The sequence below is a fragment of the Oncorhynchus clarkii genome, chromosome 9 (genome assembly GCF_045791955.1).
Source record: "Oncorhynchus clarkii lewisi isolate Uvic-CL-2024 chromosome 9, UVic_Ocla_1.0, whole genome shotgun sequence".
NCBI classification, from domain to species: domain Eukaryota; kingdom Metazoa; phylum Chordata; class Actinopteri; order Salmoniformes; family Salmonidae; genus Oncorhynchus; species Oncorhynchus clarkii.
Window position 1 is genome coordinate 8,192,871 of NC_092155.1, and position 20,441 is coordinate 8,213,311.

Below are 20,441 nucleotides of genomic sequence, written 5' to 3' on the forward strand. Positions count from 1 at the left end.
CATAGAGCTGCTGTTTCAAAACATTTAAAACCACGACTAGAGAGACTGTCAACGAATACAGCAAAGAGCTGCTGTTTTTATGAGTGACTTGATGTTCTTACTCAGCCCTGTCAACACTTTGTATTCAACACTTTTATAAGCCATAAAATGCACGTTCTTCCTATTTCCACTCAGCGCTAGAACAAGCAGTGCAGCTGTAATGACTACGTCGTCGTTGTTATTATTAGCGGCCTGGGTCTTTGGTAATATCGAGGAATATTTCACTTTCTCTGTTCATAGGAATAACAACATTAATTTGTTTGTTTGCCATCACCAGGAAGACAGGACCTGCATGTACAGTAGCCATGTGTGCACATTTTGTTCATATCCTTTGCTAGTTAGTGAGTTATTAGCCCAGTTATAGATCATCTGTAGTCAGCAATAGGGGAGTGATTACTAGTTAGTGAGTTATTAGCCCAGTTATAGATCATCTGTAGTCAGCAATAGGGGAGTGATTACTAGTTAGTGAGTTATTAGCCCAGTTATAGATCATCTGTAGTCAGCAATAGGGGAGTGATTACTAGTTAGTGAGTTATTAGCCCAGTTATAGATCATCTGTAGTCAGCAATAGGGGAGTGATTACTAGTTAGTGAGTTATTAGCCCAGTTATAGATCATCTGTAGTCAGCAATAGGGGAGTGATTACTAGTTAGTGAGTTATTAGCCCAGTTATAGATCATCTGTAGTCAGCAATAGGGGAGTGATTACTAGTTAGTGAGTTATTAGCCCAGTTATAGATCATCTGTAGTCAGCAATAGGGGAGTGATTACTAGTTAGTGAGTTATTAGCCCAGTTATAGATCATCTGTAGTCAGCAATAGGGGAGTGATTACTAGTTAGTGAGTTATTAGCCCAGTTATAGATCATCTGTAGTCAGCAATAGGGGAGTGATTACTAGTTAGTGAGTTATTAGCCCAGTTATAGATCATCTGTAGTCAGCAATAGGGTGAGTGATTACTAGTTAGTGAGTTATTAGCCCAGATCTGTAGTCAGCAATAGGGGAGTGATTACTAGTTAGTGAGTTATTAGCCCAGTTATAGATCATCTGTAGTCAGCAATAGGGGAGTGATTACTAGTTAGTGAGTTATTAGCCCAGTTATAGATCATCTGTAGTCAGCAATAGGGGAGTGATTACTAGTTAGTGAGTTATTAGCCCAGTTATAGATCATCTGTAGTCAGCAATAGGGGAGTGATTACTAGTTAGTGAGTTATTAGCTATTAGTTATTAGTTATTAGCCCAGTTATAGATCATCTGTAGTCAGCAATAGGGGAGTGATTCTCCTATAAGAGCACAAAATGTGTACATTTCTAGACATCTTTGAAAACCCAGTCAGGTAAAGATGTGTTTTTTTTTTTGTCTTAAAGGGGCAGTGTTGTATTTTGAGACAAGCGTGAATAAGCTAAGTAGCCAATAGGCAGAGGGTAGTATAATTGGTCTGATTCTCTGTTATAATGGTATGGGAATAATAATGCATTTTATTTTGTAAAGTGTCTTGCAATTGTCTTGCTTCAAACAACACAACGCCATGTCCAGTCACCTTTCTTGTCTGAAGCAGAAGTGGATGAACAGGTTCATGTCAAACCCTGCAGGATTTTTCAAAAGTCTCACAGAATGTAGTCCTACATTGAATACCACACATTAGCTGCTACTGTAGGCTGGTATATCAGGCTGATGTTATCTCTAGCTCTGTCCCGACCGAGCCCTCCACCCCCCCCCCCCCCCCCCCCCCCCCATATTACACATGTCGAAATACAGCAACCCCCACAATATTGAAATTATTCACACCAGGACAGGGCAGGTCAAAAACATTTGCTCCAGATAATATTTTAGTTCGTGGTGGTAATGTCTCAATGTCCCAACTGTATCGAATGCGCACTTCCGAGTCAGTTCCAGAACGCGGGTATAAATGGTTGGAGCGCGTCCCCGCTACGTCTTTGTCAGTCAGTGTTGTGTATTTAGCGAGTTTTCAGACCCCTCCAGCGACTTTTGTTGGTAAAAGAGGTTAGCAGCTACTGTTCAGGTTGCCATTGGGGAGTTTTGCCACAGAAAATTCTGCCGCAAACGAGAGTTGGAGAAGCTGTCTGTGCAACGGAAGTTACCGCAACAGTGCACAGGCAGAGAAGCACAGGGGGGAGGGGTGTGCGGCGTGGGAGAGGGGACGGAAAACGCTCCGTCGGTGCCACAGCAAGGCAGGTTGGTGCTGTGACGTCGTCGCGTCAACTGAAAAACGTAAAAAAAACACCGCTGTCTGTCACGCGCTCCGGTAGACAGCGGAGAGAGAGGGCTTGAACAGGGGGACCATGATGGTGATACCGTGGCTGCTTCTCCTTGAGATGGGCTTATACGCCAGTTCTTTCGTGTGTGGGATAGTCACGGCATCTTCTCTCACTATCGTACAGGTAAGAATATAACTTTGACTTCTTAAGTTAACTTTGCTGACAGTTTGTAATGTTGACCGATGTTTTGACTCGCAGTCTACTTTGGACAAAGTTTATGTCGCAGTTGCACAATTTTAGCTTTGATTGAGTTTCTAAGTCGACATTTCTTTATTGGAATCACCTGATGGGCTAAATCATTTCACTGGGGAGAATGTTAGGCCTAACTCTGGTATGTCTTATGAAGCGTCTGTACACCGTAGCCAACTTTTTTATTATCGCAGCAGAAAATACCTGTGGTAGAATATGGAGGTTTTCCTTAACTTCCTATAAGCCTTAACCAAATAGTTAGTTTGACAAGTGGCGGCCAAAAAGCACGCTACTTCGATACAGCTACGACCGGAAGTGACTTTTCGTTGAAGGTTACGAGAGCGTTTTCCATAATGCTTTTCCTAACCATAATCGAATTATTTTAACCTGCTGCCTTAATTCTCATAACCTGCTGCGAAAACGTTACTGCCAGTCGTAGCTTTATCGAAGTGCCGTGTTTTTAGGGTTAATCATTGTGTTAAATCACACTTCCCTACGAAAACAAAGTGAAAGTACAGTTTGTTCTCTACAATGGCAGGTTGAGAGAGTGAGAAATGAAATGGAAACTGTCCAGACATGCCTAATGACTGATCAATGCTTTACCCCAAAATAGTGACACTCAAAGTTCAGGAAAACACCTGTGACTCAGTTCTTTCGACCAAACAAGACCATTATGGGGATTATTAGTTCAAATTAAACCGACAAGTTCTCAAAGTTTACCCGACAATACAGCTGCCGTCTCTCTCTCAAATTAGGCTACTTTCATAGTTTTACCCATTCATAACCTAGGCCTACTGTAACAGACCAGGAAGTGTAGCTAAAGATTGTGACTGGGTCGTCACAAGCCTCTATAAAAACAAAATCACAAAACACATCCATTGCTAAAAAATGTATTTGCTTTGTCCTTTTTTTGTGTGTGGGGGGGGGGGGGGGGGGGGTTACAGGTACAATATTCATGTCAATTTACACTCAGTTTATACCACATGTACCCACCAACAACAACAAAAGGAGAGAGAAATCATCATATTGATCACAGGATTTTGTATGTGAAGAAAAGAAGAACTAACAAGAGGAATTGCACTTCTTAAAATGAGATTTAAACCTTAAAGTGAAACTACATCGCTAGCCTCTATCTGGGGTGTTTTTCCCAGCCTCCCTACATAATTATGGGTAATGAGCGGGTGTATAAAATAGTATTAGTCACATACAACAGGTATTCGGACCTTGACAGTGAAATGCTTCCTTACGAGCCCCTAATCAACAATGCAGTATTAAAAAAAAATATGAATAAGAGAGAAAAGTAACAAGGAATTAAAGAGCAGCACTAAATAACAATAGCGAGACTATAAACAGGGGGGTACCGGTACAGAGTTAATGTGGAGGCTATATACAGGGGGTACCAGTACAGAGTTAATGTGGAGGCTATAGACAGGGGGTACCGGTACAGAGTTAATGTGGAGGCTATATACAGGGGGTACCGGTACAGAGTTAATGTGGAGGCTATATACAGGGGGTACCAGTACAGAGTTAATGTGGAGGCTATAGACAGGGGGTACCGGTACAGAGTTAATGTGGAGGCTATATACAGGGGGTACCGGTACAGAGTCAATGTGGAGGCTATATACAGAGGGGTGCCGGTACAGAGTCAATGTGGAGGCTATATACAGGGGGTACTGGTACAGAGTCAATGTGGAGGCTATATACAGGGGGTACCGGTACAGAGTCAATGTGGAGACTATATACAGGGGGTACCAGTACAGAGTTAATGTGGAGGCTATATACAGGGGGTACCGATACAGAGTTAATGTGGAGGCTATAGACAGGGGGTACCGGTACAGAGTTAATGTGGAGGCTATATACAGGGGGTACCGGTACAGAGTCAATGTGGAGGCTATATACAGAGGGTACTGGTACAGAGTCAATGTGGAGGCTATATACAGGGGGTACCGGTACAGAGTCAATGTGGAGACTATATACAGGGGGTACCAGTACAGAGTTAATGCGGAGGCTATATACAGGGGGTACCGATACAGAGTTAATGTGTGAAGGCACCGGTTAGTTGAGGTAATATGTACATGTAGGTAGAGTCATTAAAGTGACTATGCATAGATGACAACAGAGAGTAGCAGCAGCGTGGAAGGGGGGGGGGGGGGGGCAATGTGAAGAGTCTGGGTAGCCATTTGATTAGATGTTCAGGAGTCTTATGGCTTGGGGCTAGAAGCTGTTTTAGAAGCCTCTTGGACCTAGACTTGGAGCTCCGGTACCGCTTGTCATGCGGTAGCAGAGAGAACAGTCAATGACTAGGGTGGCTGGAGTCTACCCTCTGTAGTGTCTTGCGGTCGGAGGCCGAGCAGTTGCCATACCAAGCAGTGATGCAACCATGCTCTCGATGGTGCAGCTGTAGAGCCTTTTTAGGATCTGAGGGCCCATGCCAAATATTTAAAGTATCCTGCGGAGGAATAGGTTTTGTCGTGCCCTCTTCACGACTGTCTTGGTGTGTTTGGACCATGTTAGCTTGTTGGTGATGTGGACGCCAAGGAACTTGAAACTCAACTTGCTCCACTACAGCCCCGTCGATGAGAATGGGGTCTCTGACCTCCCCCCGAGGCTGTCTTGTCATTGTCGGTGATCAGGCCTACCACTGTTGTGTCATCAGCTAACTTAATGAGGGTGTTGGAGTTGTGCCTGGCAGTGCAGTCGTGAGTGAACAGGGAGTACAGGAGGGGACTGGGCGTGCACCCCTGAGGGGCCCCCGTGTTGAGGATGAGCGTGGCGGATGTGTTGTTACCTATCCTTACCACCTGGGAGCGGCCCATCAGAAAGTCCAGGATCCAGTTGCAGAGGGAGGTGTTTAGTCACAGGGTCCTTAGCTTTTTGATGAACTTTGAGGGCACTATGGTGTTGGAACGCTGAGCTGTAGTCAATGAATAGCATTCTCACATAGGTGTTGCTTTTGTCCAAGTGTGAAAGGGCAGTGTGGAGTGCAATAGAGATGGCATCTGTGGATCTGTTGGGGTGGTATGCAAATTGGAGTGGGTCTAGGGTTTCTGGGATAATGGTGTTGATGTGAACCATGACCAGCCTTTGAAAGCACTTCATGGCTACAGATGTGATTGCTACAGGTCGGTAGTCATTTAGGCAGGTTACCTTCGTGTTCTTGTGCACAGGGACTATGGTGGCCTGTTTAGAACATGTTTGTATTACAGACTCGGGAGAGGTTGAAAATGTCAGTGAAGACACTTGCCAATTGGTCAGCGCATGCTCACAGTACACATCCTGGTAATCCGTCTGGCCCTGCTGCCTTGTGAATGTTGACCTGTTTAAAGGTCTTACTCTAATCGGCCGTGGCGAGCGTGATCAGTCTTCCAGAACAGCTGGTGCTCTCATGCATGTTTCAGTGTTATTTGCATCAAAGTGAGCATAGAAGTAGTTTAGCTCGTCTGGTAGGCTCGTGTCACTGGGCAGCTCTCGGCTGTGCTTCCCTTTGTAGTCTGTAATGGTTTGCAAGTCCTGCCACATCCGACAAGCGTCAGAGCCGGTGTAGTACGATTCAATCTTAGTCCTGTATTGATACTATGCCTGTTTGACGGTTCGTCGGAGGGCATAGCGGGATTTCTTATAAGCTTCCGGATTAGTTCCGTTCCTTGAAAGCGGCAGCTTGTAATCCATGCATTCTGGTCGGGGTATGTACGTACGATCACTGTGGGGACGACATCATTGATGAGCTTATTGATGAAGCTAGTGACTGATATGGTGTACTCCTCAATGCCATCGGAGGAATCCCAGAACATACTCCAGTCTGTGATAGCAAAACAGTCCTTAAACTTTACACCTGCTTCATCTGACCACTTTTTTTATGCTGTCTTAGGGCCATCCTCTGACTGTGGTGGTAGGTAAACGGCTACAAAGAATATAGATGAAAACTCTCTCGGTAGGTAATGTGGTCTACAGCTTATCATGAGAAACTCTACCTCAGGCGAGCAATAGCTTGAAACTTCCTTAGATATCGTGCACCAGCTTTTTTTTAAACAAAAATACATAGTCCCCCGCCCTTTGTCTTACCAGGCGCCGCTGTTCTATCCTGCCGATACATCGTATAACCAGATTGATATTGTCGTCGTTCAGCCACGACTCAGTGAAGAATAATATGTTCGTTTTTAATGTCCCGTTGGTAGTTTAATCTTCCACGTAACTTGTCGATTTTATTCTCCAAGGATTGCACGTTTGCTAGCAGAATGGAGGGAAGTGGGGTTTTCACGGGGATCGGGGCCTGTTCCTGAGGAAGCAGTATATCCTTCGCATCGGGCTTGTCATATTCATCGGGCTTCATCGGGCTTGTGATATTCTTTTTACATACAGCCCTATTAATTTGAGCCGGAATACACTGAAGAGGAGTTCAGAAGTAGACAACAAGAATTGTGAGACCAGCGAGCAGCGATGAGGAAGCCGCGATCAGACTCCGACTGGTGTGGCCTATGCAGGTGTTGTCCCGACTGGTGTGGCCTATGCAGGTGTTGTCCCGACTGGTGTGGCCTATGCAGGTGTTGTCCCGACTGGTGTGGCCTATGCAGGTGTTGTCCCGACTGGTGTGACCTATGCAGGTGTTGTCCCGACTGGTGTGGCCTATGCAGGTGTTGTCCCGACTGGTGTGGCCTATGCAGGTGTTGTCCCGACTGGTTTGGCCTATGCAGGTGTTGTCCCGACTGGTGTGGCCTATGCAGGTGTTGTCCCGACTGGTGTGGGCTATGCAGGTGTTGTCCCGACTGGTGTGGCCTATGCAGGTGTTGTCCCGACTGGTGTGGCCTATGCAGGTGTTGTCCCGACTGGTGTGGCCTATGCAGGTGTTGTCCCGACTGGTGTGGCCTATGCAGGTGTTGTCCCGACTGGTGTGGCCTATGCAGGTGTTGTCCCGACTGGTGTGGCCTATGCAGGTGTTGTCCAGCCATGACGAAAAGAAGAGGGATGTCTGTTCTGCTACGAATTCGATGGAATAGTTGTTACTGGAGAGGGTCACGGCACACGCCATGGATCGTGTGACAGACCACCGTTTTAGTTGTTTTTTTTAAATAGAGGTGTGCTGGAGACGTTCTTCAGAACACACAAGATGGCGTCGACCAGCTCGACTGGGAGGGCAAATGGCAAACGAGTAAGTTATTTTTTTTTGCCGTCGGTAGCAAGCTAGCAAAATAAGCTCTGTTTTCACACACGGCTGTATTGTTCCTGATCAATTCGGCAGTAACGGGTCTTTCTTGTGCCACTACAAGCCAAGCTAACTAAGTTGAGCTAGCTAGCTTTGTTTTCCACCTGGGAGTGGGCCGGGCTCCCCAATCAGAATTAGTTTTTTCCCCACGAAAGGGGTTTATTACAGACAGAAATACTCTTCACTTTCATTAGCTGTCTGGGTGGAAGCGGCTTATGGTAGATAAATTAACATTAAAGTCTCTGGCAACAGCTCTGGTGAACATTCCTGCAGTCAGCATGCCAATTGCACACTCCCTCAAAACTTGAGACATCAGTGGCGTTGTGTGTGCACATTTTAGTGGTCGTTTATTGTCCCCCAGCACAAGGTGCACCTGTGTAATGATCATGCAGTTTTATCAGCTTCTTGATATGCCACACCTGTCAGGTGGATGGATTAGCGCAGGGAACATTTATGCAGTCTTTTATTTCCGTACATGAAACATGGGACCATAACTTTACCTGTTGTGTTTTTGTTCAGTGTATGTCATACAATACCACCACTGTTTCTGCATACTGCTGTGTAAACTCACCTCGGTTTCCAGCGCAAATAAACATTTGTCATGAATACAAGTCATGTCTACTTATTTGCTATATATTGACAGACTAATCTCCTGTTTTATTGAAACACGTTTTAATTTTTCAACAAATGTAAAGTTTATATGATACAGTAGCTAGCTACTAAAGACATTTCATGATTATCTGAAATGAACGGATCAATAAGTTGAAGTCAACATTTCATTGGTTTCTGATGCAGCTGGAAACATTTAGTCACTTGTCAGTACATTTGTAAAAAATTATATAAAACATTTGATCAAACACGGTTATATACATATGTACAACAGCTAGCAATATCTAGACATTTTTGCAGTTGTGAGCATACTAGACATTCTATATTATACTACTACAACAGTCTAACTGAATATGAATGTATTGTTGGTTCCAGAATGTTCCAGGCAGGTTCTAGAATGTTCTTTTAGCTGGTGAACCTCATCTTGTTGGCCAATTACTGCTGGTCTGTGGCTGCTGGCCAATGGCTGCTGGTCTGGCAGAACTTTTTTATTTTGCTCCTTTGCACACCAGTATCGCTACTTGCACATTCATCTTCTGCACATCTATCACTCCAGTGTTTATTTGTTAAATTGTAATTATTTCGCCACTACGGCCTATTTTATTTCCTTACCTCCCTAATCTTAATTAATTTGCATACACTGTATATAGACTTTTTCTATTGTGTTATTGACTGTATGTTTGTTTTATTTCCTGTGTAACTCTGTTGTTTGTGTCGCTTTGCTTTATCTTGGCCACGTCACCGTTGTAAATGAGAACGTGTTCTCAACTGGCCTACCTGGTGAAAAAAAAAAAATGTTGACTTCATGATCTTGGTTCCAGAATGTTCTTCAGCTGGTGAACCTCATCTTGTTGGCCAATGGCAGTTGGTCTGGCAGAACTTCATGAGCTCCATGACATTGGACTCTTAGACTAGACACTTTGGCTCTTGCCAGCCCCAGTCTTTTCCTCTTCAGAGTCAGATGGTGAGCTTGAGTTCCCAGCAGAAAGCTTTCATCCAATAAGGTCTACAGCATCTCTACTACATAAAGCTGGTGTCAAGGTCAGCAGCAGGGTAAATCTGTATGACAAACACCAGTCAGTGGTTAACCAGCATTTTACTACTTTGTCCACATCAATACACACTCAGTTTAGTAGGATGGAGGCTCCTATAGCTGTATGGATATGTAAATACTACCGTGTAGTTTAGTAGGATCGAGGCTCTATAGCTGTATGGATCTGTAACTGCTACAGTGTAGTTTAGTAGGATGGAGGATCCTATAGCTGTATGGATCTGTAACTGCTACAGTGTAGTTTAGTAGGATGGAGGATCCTATCGCTGTATGGATCTGTAACTGCTACAGTGTAGTTTAGTAGGATGGAGGATCCTATAGCTGTATGGATCTGTAACTGCTACAGTGTAGTTTAGTAGGATGGAGGCTCTATAGCTGTATGGATCTGTAACTGCTACAGTGTAGTTTAGTAGGATGGAGGCTCTATAGCTGTATGGATCTGTAACTGCTACAGTGTAGTTTAGTAGGATGGAGGCTCTATAGCTGTATGGATCTGCAACTGCTACAGTGTAGTTTAGTAGGATGGAGGCTCTATAGCTGTATGGATCTGTAACTGCTACAGTGTAGTTTAGTAGGATGGAGGCTCTATAGCTGTATGGATCTGTAACTGCTACAGTGTAGTTTAGTAGGATGGAGGCTCTATAGCTGTATGGATCTGTAACAGTAAGTGTTTGTTTTTTAAATATTAAAAACAATTTTTTATTTTGCGCTGATTATTGACGTTACTAAACATTTTAAAACACAGCTTTGGGATTGCAGTTCAGATGAGCCAGTTGTGGGCGAAGTGAATGGCTGAACTTTAAGGGAGAATGCTGCCAACCGTTTCAAAGCTAATTTATGCCTAGCTCCAGTATATTTATTTACTCAACGTGGAGTCATGGAAATATTTAGCAAAGGTGACTTACACTAGTTCCTAGTGCTGAGCTTGATGTCGCTGCAGATGTTGATGGGATTAGAACACAGGCCAGTCACATTAGCCTCTGCGGTAGTTAGCTAGGTCGCTAAGTTAGCTACGTCCGGTACATCTGCTCAACTTCTTGATAAGGTAATTCATGACATGACTGTGCTTGCTTGTAGTTCGTACAGCTAGGTACTGAGCACCACACTGGGACTAAAACGTAACAGTTGTTGTCTACACAAAAATAAACGGTTATTCACAAGCTGCTGATCTATGAACGAGTGGCTGGTCCAGTGAGTAACGTTAGCTACCTGTTGACACCCAGGATCCACGTCGACAGGGGGCGGTACTACATCCTGAAGTCGCTATGAATTCTGGATATTGTGGTTTGCTTACAACCAGGAAATGTAAATGGCCTGTTTCTAAAGTGGAGATGCAAAAGCTGAGTGTAGTCAGGAAATTCATGAAAAAAATGTTTACACATGTTAATAATATATAATATATATATATTAGTAAATGTCTTTACCAACACTGCTAATCGTATGCCTAAAACCAAAAAGCATTTTATTTTTGCAAATTCTGACTTTTGAATTCTGATTTCTTTGGGGGAACTCTGTTAGAATCATAAAATACACAATGTGCAATTATGAAATGTTGTTTGTGCATCAGCAGTTTTTGTTATGTCAGTCAATTAGCCCATGTCAGCAAACAAATATGATATTGCTAAGTTATCTGAACTCATTATCATGGTCTATTTACCGGCCGGGGAGGGTCCCATTTGTTAGTCTCACCCAAATATAAACTTTTTCACAGCTATGTAGGTAGACTACTAATGAACTTAACCAATGCGGATGCTCTCTCTTTCCAGGGTAGCTTCGGGGGGCTCTGTATGCTCTATGGAACAGTGAACCACAACTCCTCATCAGGCTCCATATTGGTCCAGACCTCCAGCTCTCCTTCTCTCTGTTACTTTGTCTCTGCTATCTCAGTGTGTGTAGCAGTGTTCTGCTTCTCTATATCACTGTACTGGATATATACATGCTGCCTGGATGGAGGGGTTAACAGGTAAGTGGGAAGGGGGGGGGTTTGTGTGTGTGTGTGACGGGGTTTGTGTGTGTACATACGGTATTTTACATGACTCATTGTTGGGTGTGACACAGTCCTATGAGACTTTCTGAGTGTGTGTGTGTGTGTCACGCCAAGACGTTGTAAAACCTTCCATTTAACTTCATGACATACGGCCCCTTCAGGAAAGTATTCAGACCCTTTGGCTTTTTCCACATTTTGTTAACATTACAGCCTTGTTGTAAAATGTATAAAACATCCTCATCAATCTACACACAATATCCCATAATAACAAAGTGAAAACAGATTGTTTGAAATTTGTGCAAATTTATGGCAAATAAATAAACAGACCTTATTTATCAAAGTACTCAGACTGTTTGATATGAGACTCGAAATTGAGCTCAGAAGCATCCTGTTTCCATTGATCATCCTTGAGATGTTTTTACAACTTGACTGGAGTCCACCTGTGGTAAATTCAGTAGATTGGACATGATTTGGAAAGGCACACACCTGTCTATATAAGGTCCCACCGTTGACAGTGCATGTCAGAGCAAAAACCAAGCCATGAGGTCGAAGGAATTGTCCGTAGAGCTCAGAGACAGGATTGTGTCGAGGCACAGATCTGGGGAAGGGTACACCCAAAAAATTTTGCAGCATTGAAGGTCCCCAAGAACACAGTGGCCTTCATCATTCTTAAATGGAATAAGTTTGGAACCACCAATATTCTTCCTAGAGCTGGCTGCCCAGCCAAACTGAGCAATCGGTAGAGAAGGGCCTTGGTCAGGGAGGTGACCAAGAACCTGATGGTCAGTCTGACAGAGCTCCAGAGTTCCTCTGTTGAGATGGGAGAACCTTCCAGAAGGACAACCATCTCTGCAGCACTCCACCAATGAGGCCTTTATGGTAGAGTGGCCAGATGGAAGCCACTGCTCAGTAAAAGGCACATGACAGCCTGCTTGGAGTTTGCCAAAAGCCACCTAAAGACTCTCAGACCATGAGAAACAAGGTTCTCTGTTCTGATGAAACTACGATTGAACTATTTGGCCTGAATGCCAAGCATGTCTGGAGGAAACCTGGCACCATCCCAACGGTGAAACATGGTAGTGGCAGCATCATGCTATGGGGATGTTTTTCAGCAGCAGGGACTGGGAGACTAGTCAGGATCGAGGGGAAGGATGAACGTAGCGAAGTACAGAGATCCTTAATGAAAACCTGATCCACAGCGCTCAGGACCTCAGACTGGGGCGACGGTTCACCTTCCAACAGGACAAAGACCCTAAACACACAGACAAGACAACACAGGAGTTGCTTCGGGACAAATCTCTGAATGTCCTTGAGTGGCCCAGCCAGAGTCCGGACTTCAACCTGATCAAACATCTTTGGTGAGACCTGAAAATAGCTGTCCAGCAACGCTCCCCATCTAACCAGACAGGGCTTTAGAGGATCTGCTGAGAAGAATGGGAGAAACTCCCCAAATACAAGTGTGCCAAGCTTGTAACGTCATACCCAAGAAGACTCGAGGCTGTAATCGCTGCCAAAGGTGCTTCAACAAAGTAGAGTAAAGGGTACGAATACTTATGTAGATGTAATGGTCCAGTTTATCTTTAATACATTTGCTAAAATGCCTAAACCTAAACTTTTTTGCTCTGTCATTATGGGGTATTGTGATGTCATTATGGGGTATTGTGATGTCATTATGGGGTATTGTGATGTCATTATGGGGTATTGTGGGGGGGGTCTGTAATGTAACACAAGGTGGAACAGCTCAAAGGGTCTGAGTACTTCACGTTTTGAAACCCAGAATTCAACAGTCCGCAATGTCTATCTAACCTTATGACCTGTGTGTGTGGTGTGTGTGTGTGTGTGTGTGTGGTGTGTGTGTTTCCAGAGAGCGTCTATGGCTCAACGTGACCCTGGTGGTGTGTGGCGTGTTTCTCTTCTTCCTCCTGGTGACGGGCTGTGTGCTGAAGGTCGGAAGAGACTCTCTGTGTGACTCTGTCCTACACGCTGTCCCCAACGTCACCAGGTACCATAACATCCTCTAGATACACAACTTCTGCAGCGACTTTTCTTCATGTTAAATCTGTGGCTACTGCCACTGCAAGTAGACGGGAAAAATAAACTAAATGTTATTGGTCATGCGACGAATAGAACAGGTGTAGACTTTACCGGGAAAATGTTACGTACAAGCTTTATCCCAACAATGCAAAATAAAATAAGAAATGGTAACACAATAAAATAACAATAACGAGGTTATATACAAGGAGTAGCAGTACTGAGTCTATATGTAGGGGTACCAGGTGGTAATGAGGTTATATACAAGGAGTAGCAGTACGGAGTCAATATGTAGGGGTACCACGTGGTAATGAGGCTATATGTAGGGGTACCAGGTGGTAATGAGGCTATATACAAGGAGTAACAGTACTGAGTCAATATGTAGTGGTACCAAGTGGTACTGAGGTTATATACAAGGAGTAGCAGTACTAAGTCAATATGTAGTGGTACCAGGTGGTAATGAGGCTAAATGTAGGGGTACCACGTGGTAATGAGGCTAAATGTAGGGGTACCAGGTGGTAATGAGGCTAAATGTAGGGGTACCACGTGGTAATGAGGCTAAATGTAGGGGTACCAGGTGGTAATGAGGCTATATGTAGGGGTACCAGGTGGTAATGAGGCTATATACAAGGAGTAACAGTACTGAGTCAATATGTAGTGGTACCAAGTGGTAATGAGGCTATATACAAGGAGTAGCAGTACTGAGTCTATATGTAGGGATACCAGGTGGTAATGAGGCTAAATGTAGGGGTACCAGGTGGTAATGAGGCTAAATGTAGGGGTACCACGTGGTAATGAGGCTAAATGTAGGGGTACCAGGTGGTAATGAGTCAATATGTAAGGGTACCAGGTGGTATTGGGGCTATATGTAGGGGTACCAGGTGGTAATGAGGCTATATGTAGGGGTACCAGGTGGTAATGAGGCTATATGTAAGGGTACCAGGTGGTAATGAGGCTATATACAAGGAGTAGCAGTACTGAGGCTATATGTAGGGGTACCAGGTGGTAATGAGGCTATATGTAGGGGTACCACGTGGTAATGAGGCTATATGTAGGGGTACCAGGTGGTATTGGGGCTATATGTAGGGGTACCAGGTGGTAATGAGGCTATATGTAGGGGTACCAGGTGGTAATGAGGCTATATGTAAGGGTACCAGGTGGTAATGAGGCTATATACAAGGAGTAGCAGTACTGAGGCTATATGTAGGGGTACCAGGTGGTAATGAGGCTATATGTAGGGGTACCACGTGGTAATGAGGCTATATGTAGGGGTACCACGTGGTAATGAGGCTATATGTAGGGGTACCACGTGGTAATGAGGCTATATGTAGGGGTACCACGTGGTAATGAGGCTATATGTAGGGGTACCACGTGGTAATGAGGCTATATGTAGGGGTACCAGGTGGTAATGAGGCTATATGTAGGGGTACCAGGTGGTAATGAGGCTATATGTAGGGGTACCAGGTGGTAATGAGGCTATATGTAGGGGTACCACGTGGTAATGAGGCTATATGTAGGGGTACCACGGGGTAATGAGGCTATACGTAGGGGTACCAGGTGGTAATGAGGCTATATGTAGGGGTACCAGGTGGTAATGAGGCTATATGTAGGGGTACCAGGTGGTAATGAGTCAATATGGACTTCTCTTTTCTTCAGATGTCATGGTTTCTGAATTGTGTGGGCAGTAGTAGTTTGTAAACTGTGTAAACATTCCTCTAGAAAATGTTTGAATTCTGGATTTACTCCCATCTAGATGTGAACAGGCTCAGTCTAGGACCTGGATCAGTCCTTACACGGGAACGCAGTTCTACACTGGACTGTACAACGCAGGGGTCAGTATTAACAGAGTTCTACACTGGACTGTACAGGTCTGGGGTCAGTATTAACAGACAGTTCTACACTGGACTGTACAGGTCTGGGGTCAGTATTAACAGAGTTATACACTGGACTGTACAACGCAGGGGTCAGTATTAACAGACAGTTCTACACTGGACTGTACAACGCTGGGGTCAGTATTAACAGAGTTCTACACTGGACTGTACAGGTCTGGGGTCAGTATTAACAGAGTTATACACTGGACTGTACAGGTCTGGGGTCAGTATTAACAGACAGTTCTACACTGGACTGTACAGGTCTGGGGTCAGTATTAACAGACAGTTCTACACTGGACTGTACAGGTCTGGGGTCAGTATTAACAGAGTTATACACTGGACTGTACAGGTCTGGGGTCAGTATTAACAGAGTTATACACTGGACTGTACAGGTCTGGGGTCAGTATTAACGGACAGTTCTACACTGGACTGTACAGGTCTGGGGTCAGTATTAACAGAGTTATACACTGGACTGTACAGGTCTGGGGTCAGTATTAACGGACAGTTCTACACTGGACTGTACAGGTCTGGGGTCAGTATTAACAGAGTTATACACTGGACTGTACAGGTCTGGGGTCAGTATTAACAGACAGTTCTACACTGGACTGTACAGGTCTGGGGTCAGTATTAACAGAGTTCTACACTGGACTGTACAGGTCTGGGGTCAGTATTAACAGACAGTTCTACACTGGACTGTACAGGTCTGGGGTCAGTATTAACAGACAGTTCTACACTGGACTGTACAGGTCTGGGGTCAGTATTAACAGAGTTATACACTGGACTGTACAGGTCTGGGGTCAGTATTAACAGACAGTTCTACACTGGACTGTACAGGTCTGGGGTCAGTATTAACAGACAGTTCTACACTGGACTGTACAGGTCTGGGGTCAGTATTAACAGACAGTTATACACTGGACTGTACAGGTCTGGGGTCAGTATTAACAGAGTTATACACTGGACTGTACAGGTCTGGGGTCAGTATTAACAGACAGTTCTACACTGGACTGTACAGGTCTGGGGTCAGTATTAACAGACAGTTCTACACTGGACTGTACAGGTCTGGGGTCAGTATTAACAGAGTTCTACACTGGACTGTACAGGTCTGGGGTCAGTATTAACAGACAGTTCTACACTGGACTGTACAGGTCTGGGGTCAGTATTAACAGAGTTATACACTGGACTGTACAACGCAGGGGTCAGTATTAACAGACAGTTCTACACTGGACTGTACAACGCTGGGGTCAGTATTAACAGAGTTCTACACTGGACTGTACAGGTCTGGGGTCAGTATTAACAGAGTTATACACTGGACTGTACAGGTCTGGGGTCAGTATTAACAGACAGTTCTACACTGGACTGTACAGGTCTGGGGTCAGTATTAACAGACAGTTCTACACTGGACTGTACAGGTCTGGGGTCAGTATTAACAGAGTTATACACTGGACTGTACAGGTCTGGGGTCAGTATTAACAGAGTTATACACTGGACTGTACAGGTCTGGGGTCAGTATTAACGGACAGTTCTACACTGGACTGTACAGGTCTGGGGTCAGTATTAACAGAGTTATACACTGGACTGTACAGGTCTGGGGTCAGTATTAACGGACAGTTCTACACTGGACTGTACAGGTCTGGGGTCAGTATTAACAGAGTTATACACTGGACTGTACAGGTCTGGGGTCAGTATTAACAGACAGTTCTACACTGGACTGTACAGGTCTGGGGTCAGTATTAACAGAGTTCTACACTGGACTGTACAGGTCTGGGGTCAGTATTAACAGACAGTTCTACACTGGACTGTACAGGTCTGGGGTCAGTATTAACAGACAGTTCTACACTGGACTGTACAGGTCTGGGGTCAGTATTAACAGAGTTATACACTGGACTGTACAGGTCTGGGGTCAGTATTAACAGACAGTTCTACACTGGACTGTACAGGTCTGGGGTCAGTATTAACAGACAGTTCTACACTGGACTGTACAGGTCTGGGGTCAGTATTAACAGACAGTTATACACTGGACTGTACAGGTCTGGGGTCAGTATTAACAGAGTTATACACTGGACTGTACAGGTCTGGGGTCAGTATTAACAGACAGTTCTACACTGGACTGTACAGGTCTGGGGTCAGTATTAACAGACAGTTCTACACTGGACTGTACAGGTCTGGGGTCAATATTAACAGAGTTCTACACTGGACTGTACAGGTCTGGGGTCAGTATTAACAGACAGTTATACACTGGACTGTACAGGTCTGGGGTCAGTATTAACAGACAGTTATACACTGGACTGTACAGGTCTGGGGTCAGTATTAACAGAGTTATACACTGGACTGTACAGGTCTGGGGTCAGTATTAACAGACAGTTCTACACTGGACTGTACAGGTCTGGGGTCAGTATTAACAGGAAGTTATGACATCAGATCTCATTAACAGAGACTATTATTTGCTTCTACTCTCCCCCTCCCTCCCTTCTACTCTCTCCCTCCCTCTCTCCCTTCTACTCTCTCCCTCCCTCTCTCCCTTCTACTCTATCCCTCCCTCTCTCCCTTCTACTCTCTCCCTCCCTCTCTCCCTTCTACTCTCTCCCTCCCTCTCTCCCTTCTACTCTCTCCCTCCCTCTCTCCCTTCTACTCTCTCCCTCCCTCTCTCCCTTCTACTCTCTCCCTCCCTCTCTCCCTTCTACTCTCTCCCTCCCTCTCTCCCTTCTACTCTCTCCCTCCCTCTCTCCCTTCTACTCTCCCCCTCCCTCTCTCCCTTCTACTCTCCCCCTCCCTCTCCCCCTCCCTCTCTCCCTTCTACTCTCCCCCTCCCTCTCTCCCTTCTACTCTCTCCCTTCTACTCTCTCCCTTCTACTCTCTCCCTCTCTCCCTTCTACTCTCTCCCTTCTACTCTCTCCCTTCTACTCTCTCCCTCCCTCTCTCCCTTCTACTCTCTCCCTTCTACTCTCTCCCTCCCTCTCTCCCTTCTACTCTCTCCCTCTCTCCTTCTACTCTCTCTCTCCCACTTTCCTCTCTCCAGACAGCAGTGTGGGTGAACTTCTTTTTCTGGATTCTGATTGGCATACTGGTGGTGATCCAGAGAGGTCAAGGGTCAGATTCCAGAATGATGACGCCCTCTGAGACTGAACGTCTTTTCCCAGGCCAGGCCCAGCAGCAGTGACTCATAACCGTCTCGCCGTACGACCTGTTGGCGAGGCGCTCAAACACACACACACACACATCTAACACTCCTCACTGTTTGACCTGTAAGAGAATGAATGAACCGTGTGTGTGTGCGAGAGAGGCTGTGTAGGTCTCTCACACAGTCACTCTTCTACAGCTGTTCCTGGGCTCGGTGTGTGTGTGTGGACCTCTGGGTACTGCAGCCTAGTGAAGCAGAGATGGTCGACACTGGAATAACGAATATTAGATATGGTGTGACATGTAATGTCACTGTTCACCTGGTTTTGAAACAGTGTAACTGAGAACAATTCATGTGCCTTTTTGTGAAGCTCTTATACATTTCTCTGTGGTCCCTCCATCCGCAGTCCTTTAGTTCTTGTATTTTGGGAGAGAGGTGTGTGTGTGTGTGAGTGAGTGAGACTGGCTTACAGGGACATCAATTGTCTCAGATAATATCTCTCCGTGTGTGTGTGTCCACTCAAGACCACAGACAAACCAAGTCACAGTCGGCTTTGTCACACTGTCCTACGCAAACACACACTAAGATTCCTTCCTGGTTATTAAGACGCCATTTTGTTACATCATTCCCTTTCTGCCTGCAATTATTTGTACTTTTTTTAATGAATATTGAAAAGCAAATATGTGTTTTGATTTGAGTGAGGTATTGATGTTTTTTTTACAGAACTTTCTAAAACAGTTATCGACCAATAACAGTAGGTGTGAGCAGAGCATCTTGACCAATAAAGACGCATTGGTTTGTCAGATATCCTTCCCTTCTTATTGTAGTTTCCATCAGAGACACGCCAGTTGGACTAACTGATCTCTCCTCTACGACATGACATAAAGGCTAATGTAGGCCTGGCTAGATCTGGCTAGATGTTTACATGCTCTCTCCCAGGCTGTTTCTTTACAATGCTAAGCTACTGTAGGCCAGCCAGATGTTTACATGCTCTCTCCCAGGCTGTTTCTTTACAACGCTAAGCTACTGTAGGCCAGCCAGATGTTTACATGCTCTCTCCCAGGGTGTTTCTTTACAACGCTAAGCTACTGTAGGCCAGCCAGATGTTTACATGCTCTCTCCCAGGCTGTTTCTTTACAACGCTAAGCTACTGTAGGCCAGCCAGATGTTTACATGCTCTCTCCCAGGGTGTTTCTTTACAACGCTAAGCTACTGTAGGCCAGCCAAATGTTTACATGCGCTCTCCCAGGCTGTTTCTTTACAACGCTAAGCTACTGTAGGCCAGCCAAATGTTTACATGCGCTCTCCCAGGCTGTTTCTTTACAACGCTAAGCTACTGTAGGTTCTGCTCCCTAAAGCTAAATGAACATGACTCCAGACTGTGTAAAAGTCTGTCAAATGTGGCATTAGCCTTGTTCTACTGTGTGAAAGGAGCACACGCACTACCGTTCAAAAGTTTGGAAATGTTCTTGATTTTGAAAGAAAAGCCGCTCCATTCTATTCTGGTTAGAGCCAGTTTGTGCTGTTCTGTGAAGGGAGTAGTACACAGCGTTGTAGATCTTCAGTTTCTTGGCAATCTCTTGCATGGAATAGCCTTCATTTCTCAAAACAAGAATAGACTGACGAGTTTCGGAAGAAAGTTAATTGTTTCTGGCCATTTTGAGCCTGTAATCGAACCCACAAATGTTGATGCTCCAGATACTCAACTAGTCTAAAGAAGGCCAGCTTTATTGCTTTAATCAGGATAACAGTTATCAGCTGTGCTAACATAATTGCTAAAGGTTTTTCTAATGATCAATTAGCCTTTTTAAAATGGAAAAACTAGGATTAGCTAACACAACGTGTCATAGGAACACAGGCGTGATGGTTGCTGATAATGGGCCTATGTAGATATTCCATTTTAAAAAATCTGTCATATCCAGCTACAACAGCCATTTACAACATTAACAATGTCTGCACTGTATTTCGGATCAATTAGATGTTATTTTAATCTAGAGAGAAAAAATTATTAAAAAAAAAAAACAAGGATGTTTCTCAGAGACTGCAAACTTTTGAATGGGTCTGTCTGTCA

The 20,441-nt window shown here is 44.7% G+C and overlaps 1 protein-coding gene across 1 annotated transcript; it reads left to right on the forward strand.

The window, feature by feature from the left end:
• The first annotated feature begins 1,929 nt into the window (after positions 1–1,929).
• Positions 1,930–19,175, forward strand: LOC139415851 (transmembrane protein 179Ba). Its single transcript, XM_071163986.1, has 5 exons — positions 1,930–2,437; positions 11,130–11,326; positions 13,215–13,352; positions 15,135–15,213; positions 18,269–19,175. The coding sequence occupies exons 1-5, from the start codon at positions 2,339–2,341 to the stop codon at positions 18,407–18,409; spliced, it is 654 nt and encodes a 217-aa protein (XP_071020087.1). The 5' UTR covers positions 1,930–2,338; the 3' UTR covers positions 18,410–19,175.
• The last annotated feature ends 1,266 nt before the right edge of the window (positions 19,176–20,441 follow it).

Bases quoted from the DNA above. Each gene is read 5' to 3' on its own strand.
- LOC139415851 (XM_071163986.1), top strand. From the start codon at position 2,339: ATGATGGTGATACCGTGGCTGCTTCTCCTTGAGATGGGCTTATACGCC. The intron at 13,353-15,134 runs GTACCATAACAT...ACTCCCATCTAG, and splicing joins GCTGTCCCCAACGTCACCAG to ATGTGAACAGGCTCAGTCTA. The intron at 15,214-18,268 runs GTCAGTATTAAC...TCCTCTCTCCAG, and splicing joins CTGGACTGTACAACGCAGGG to ACAGCAGTGTGGGTGAACTT.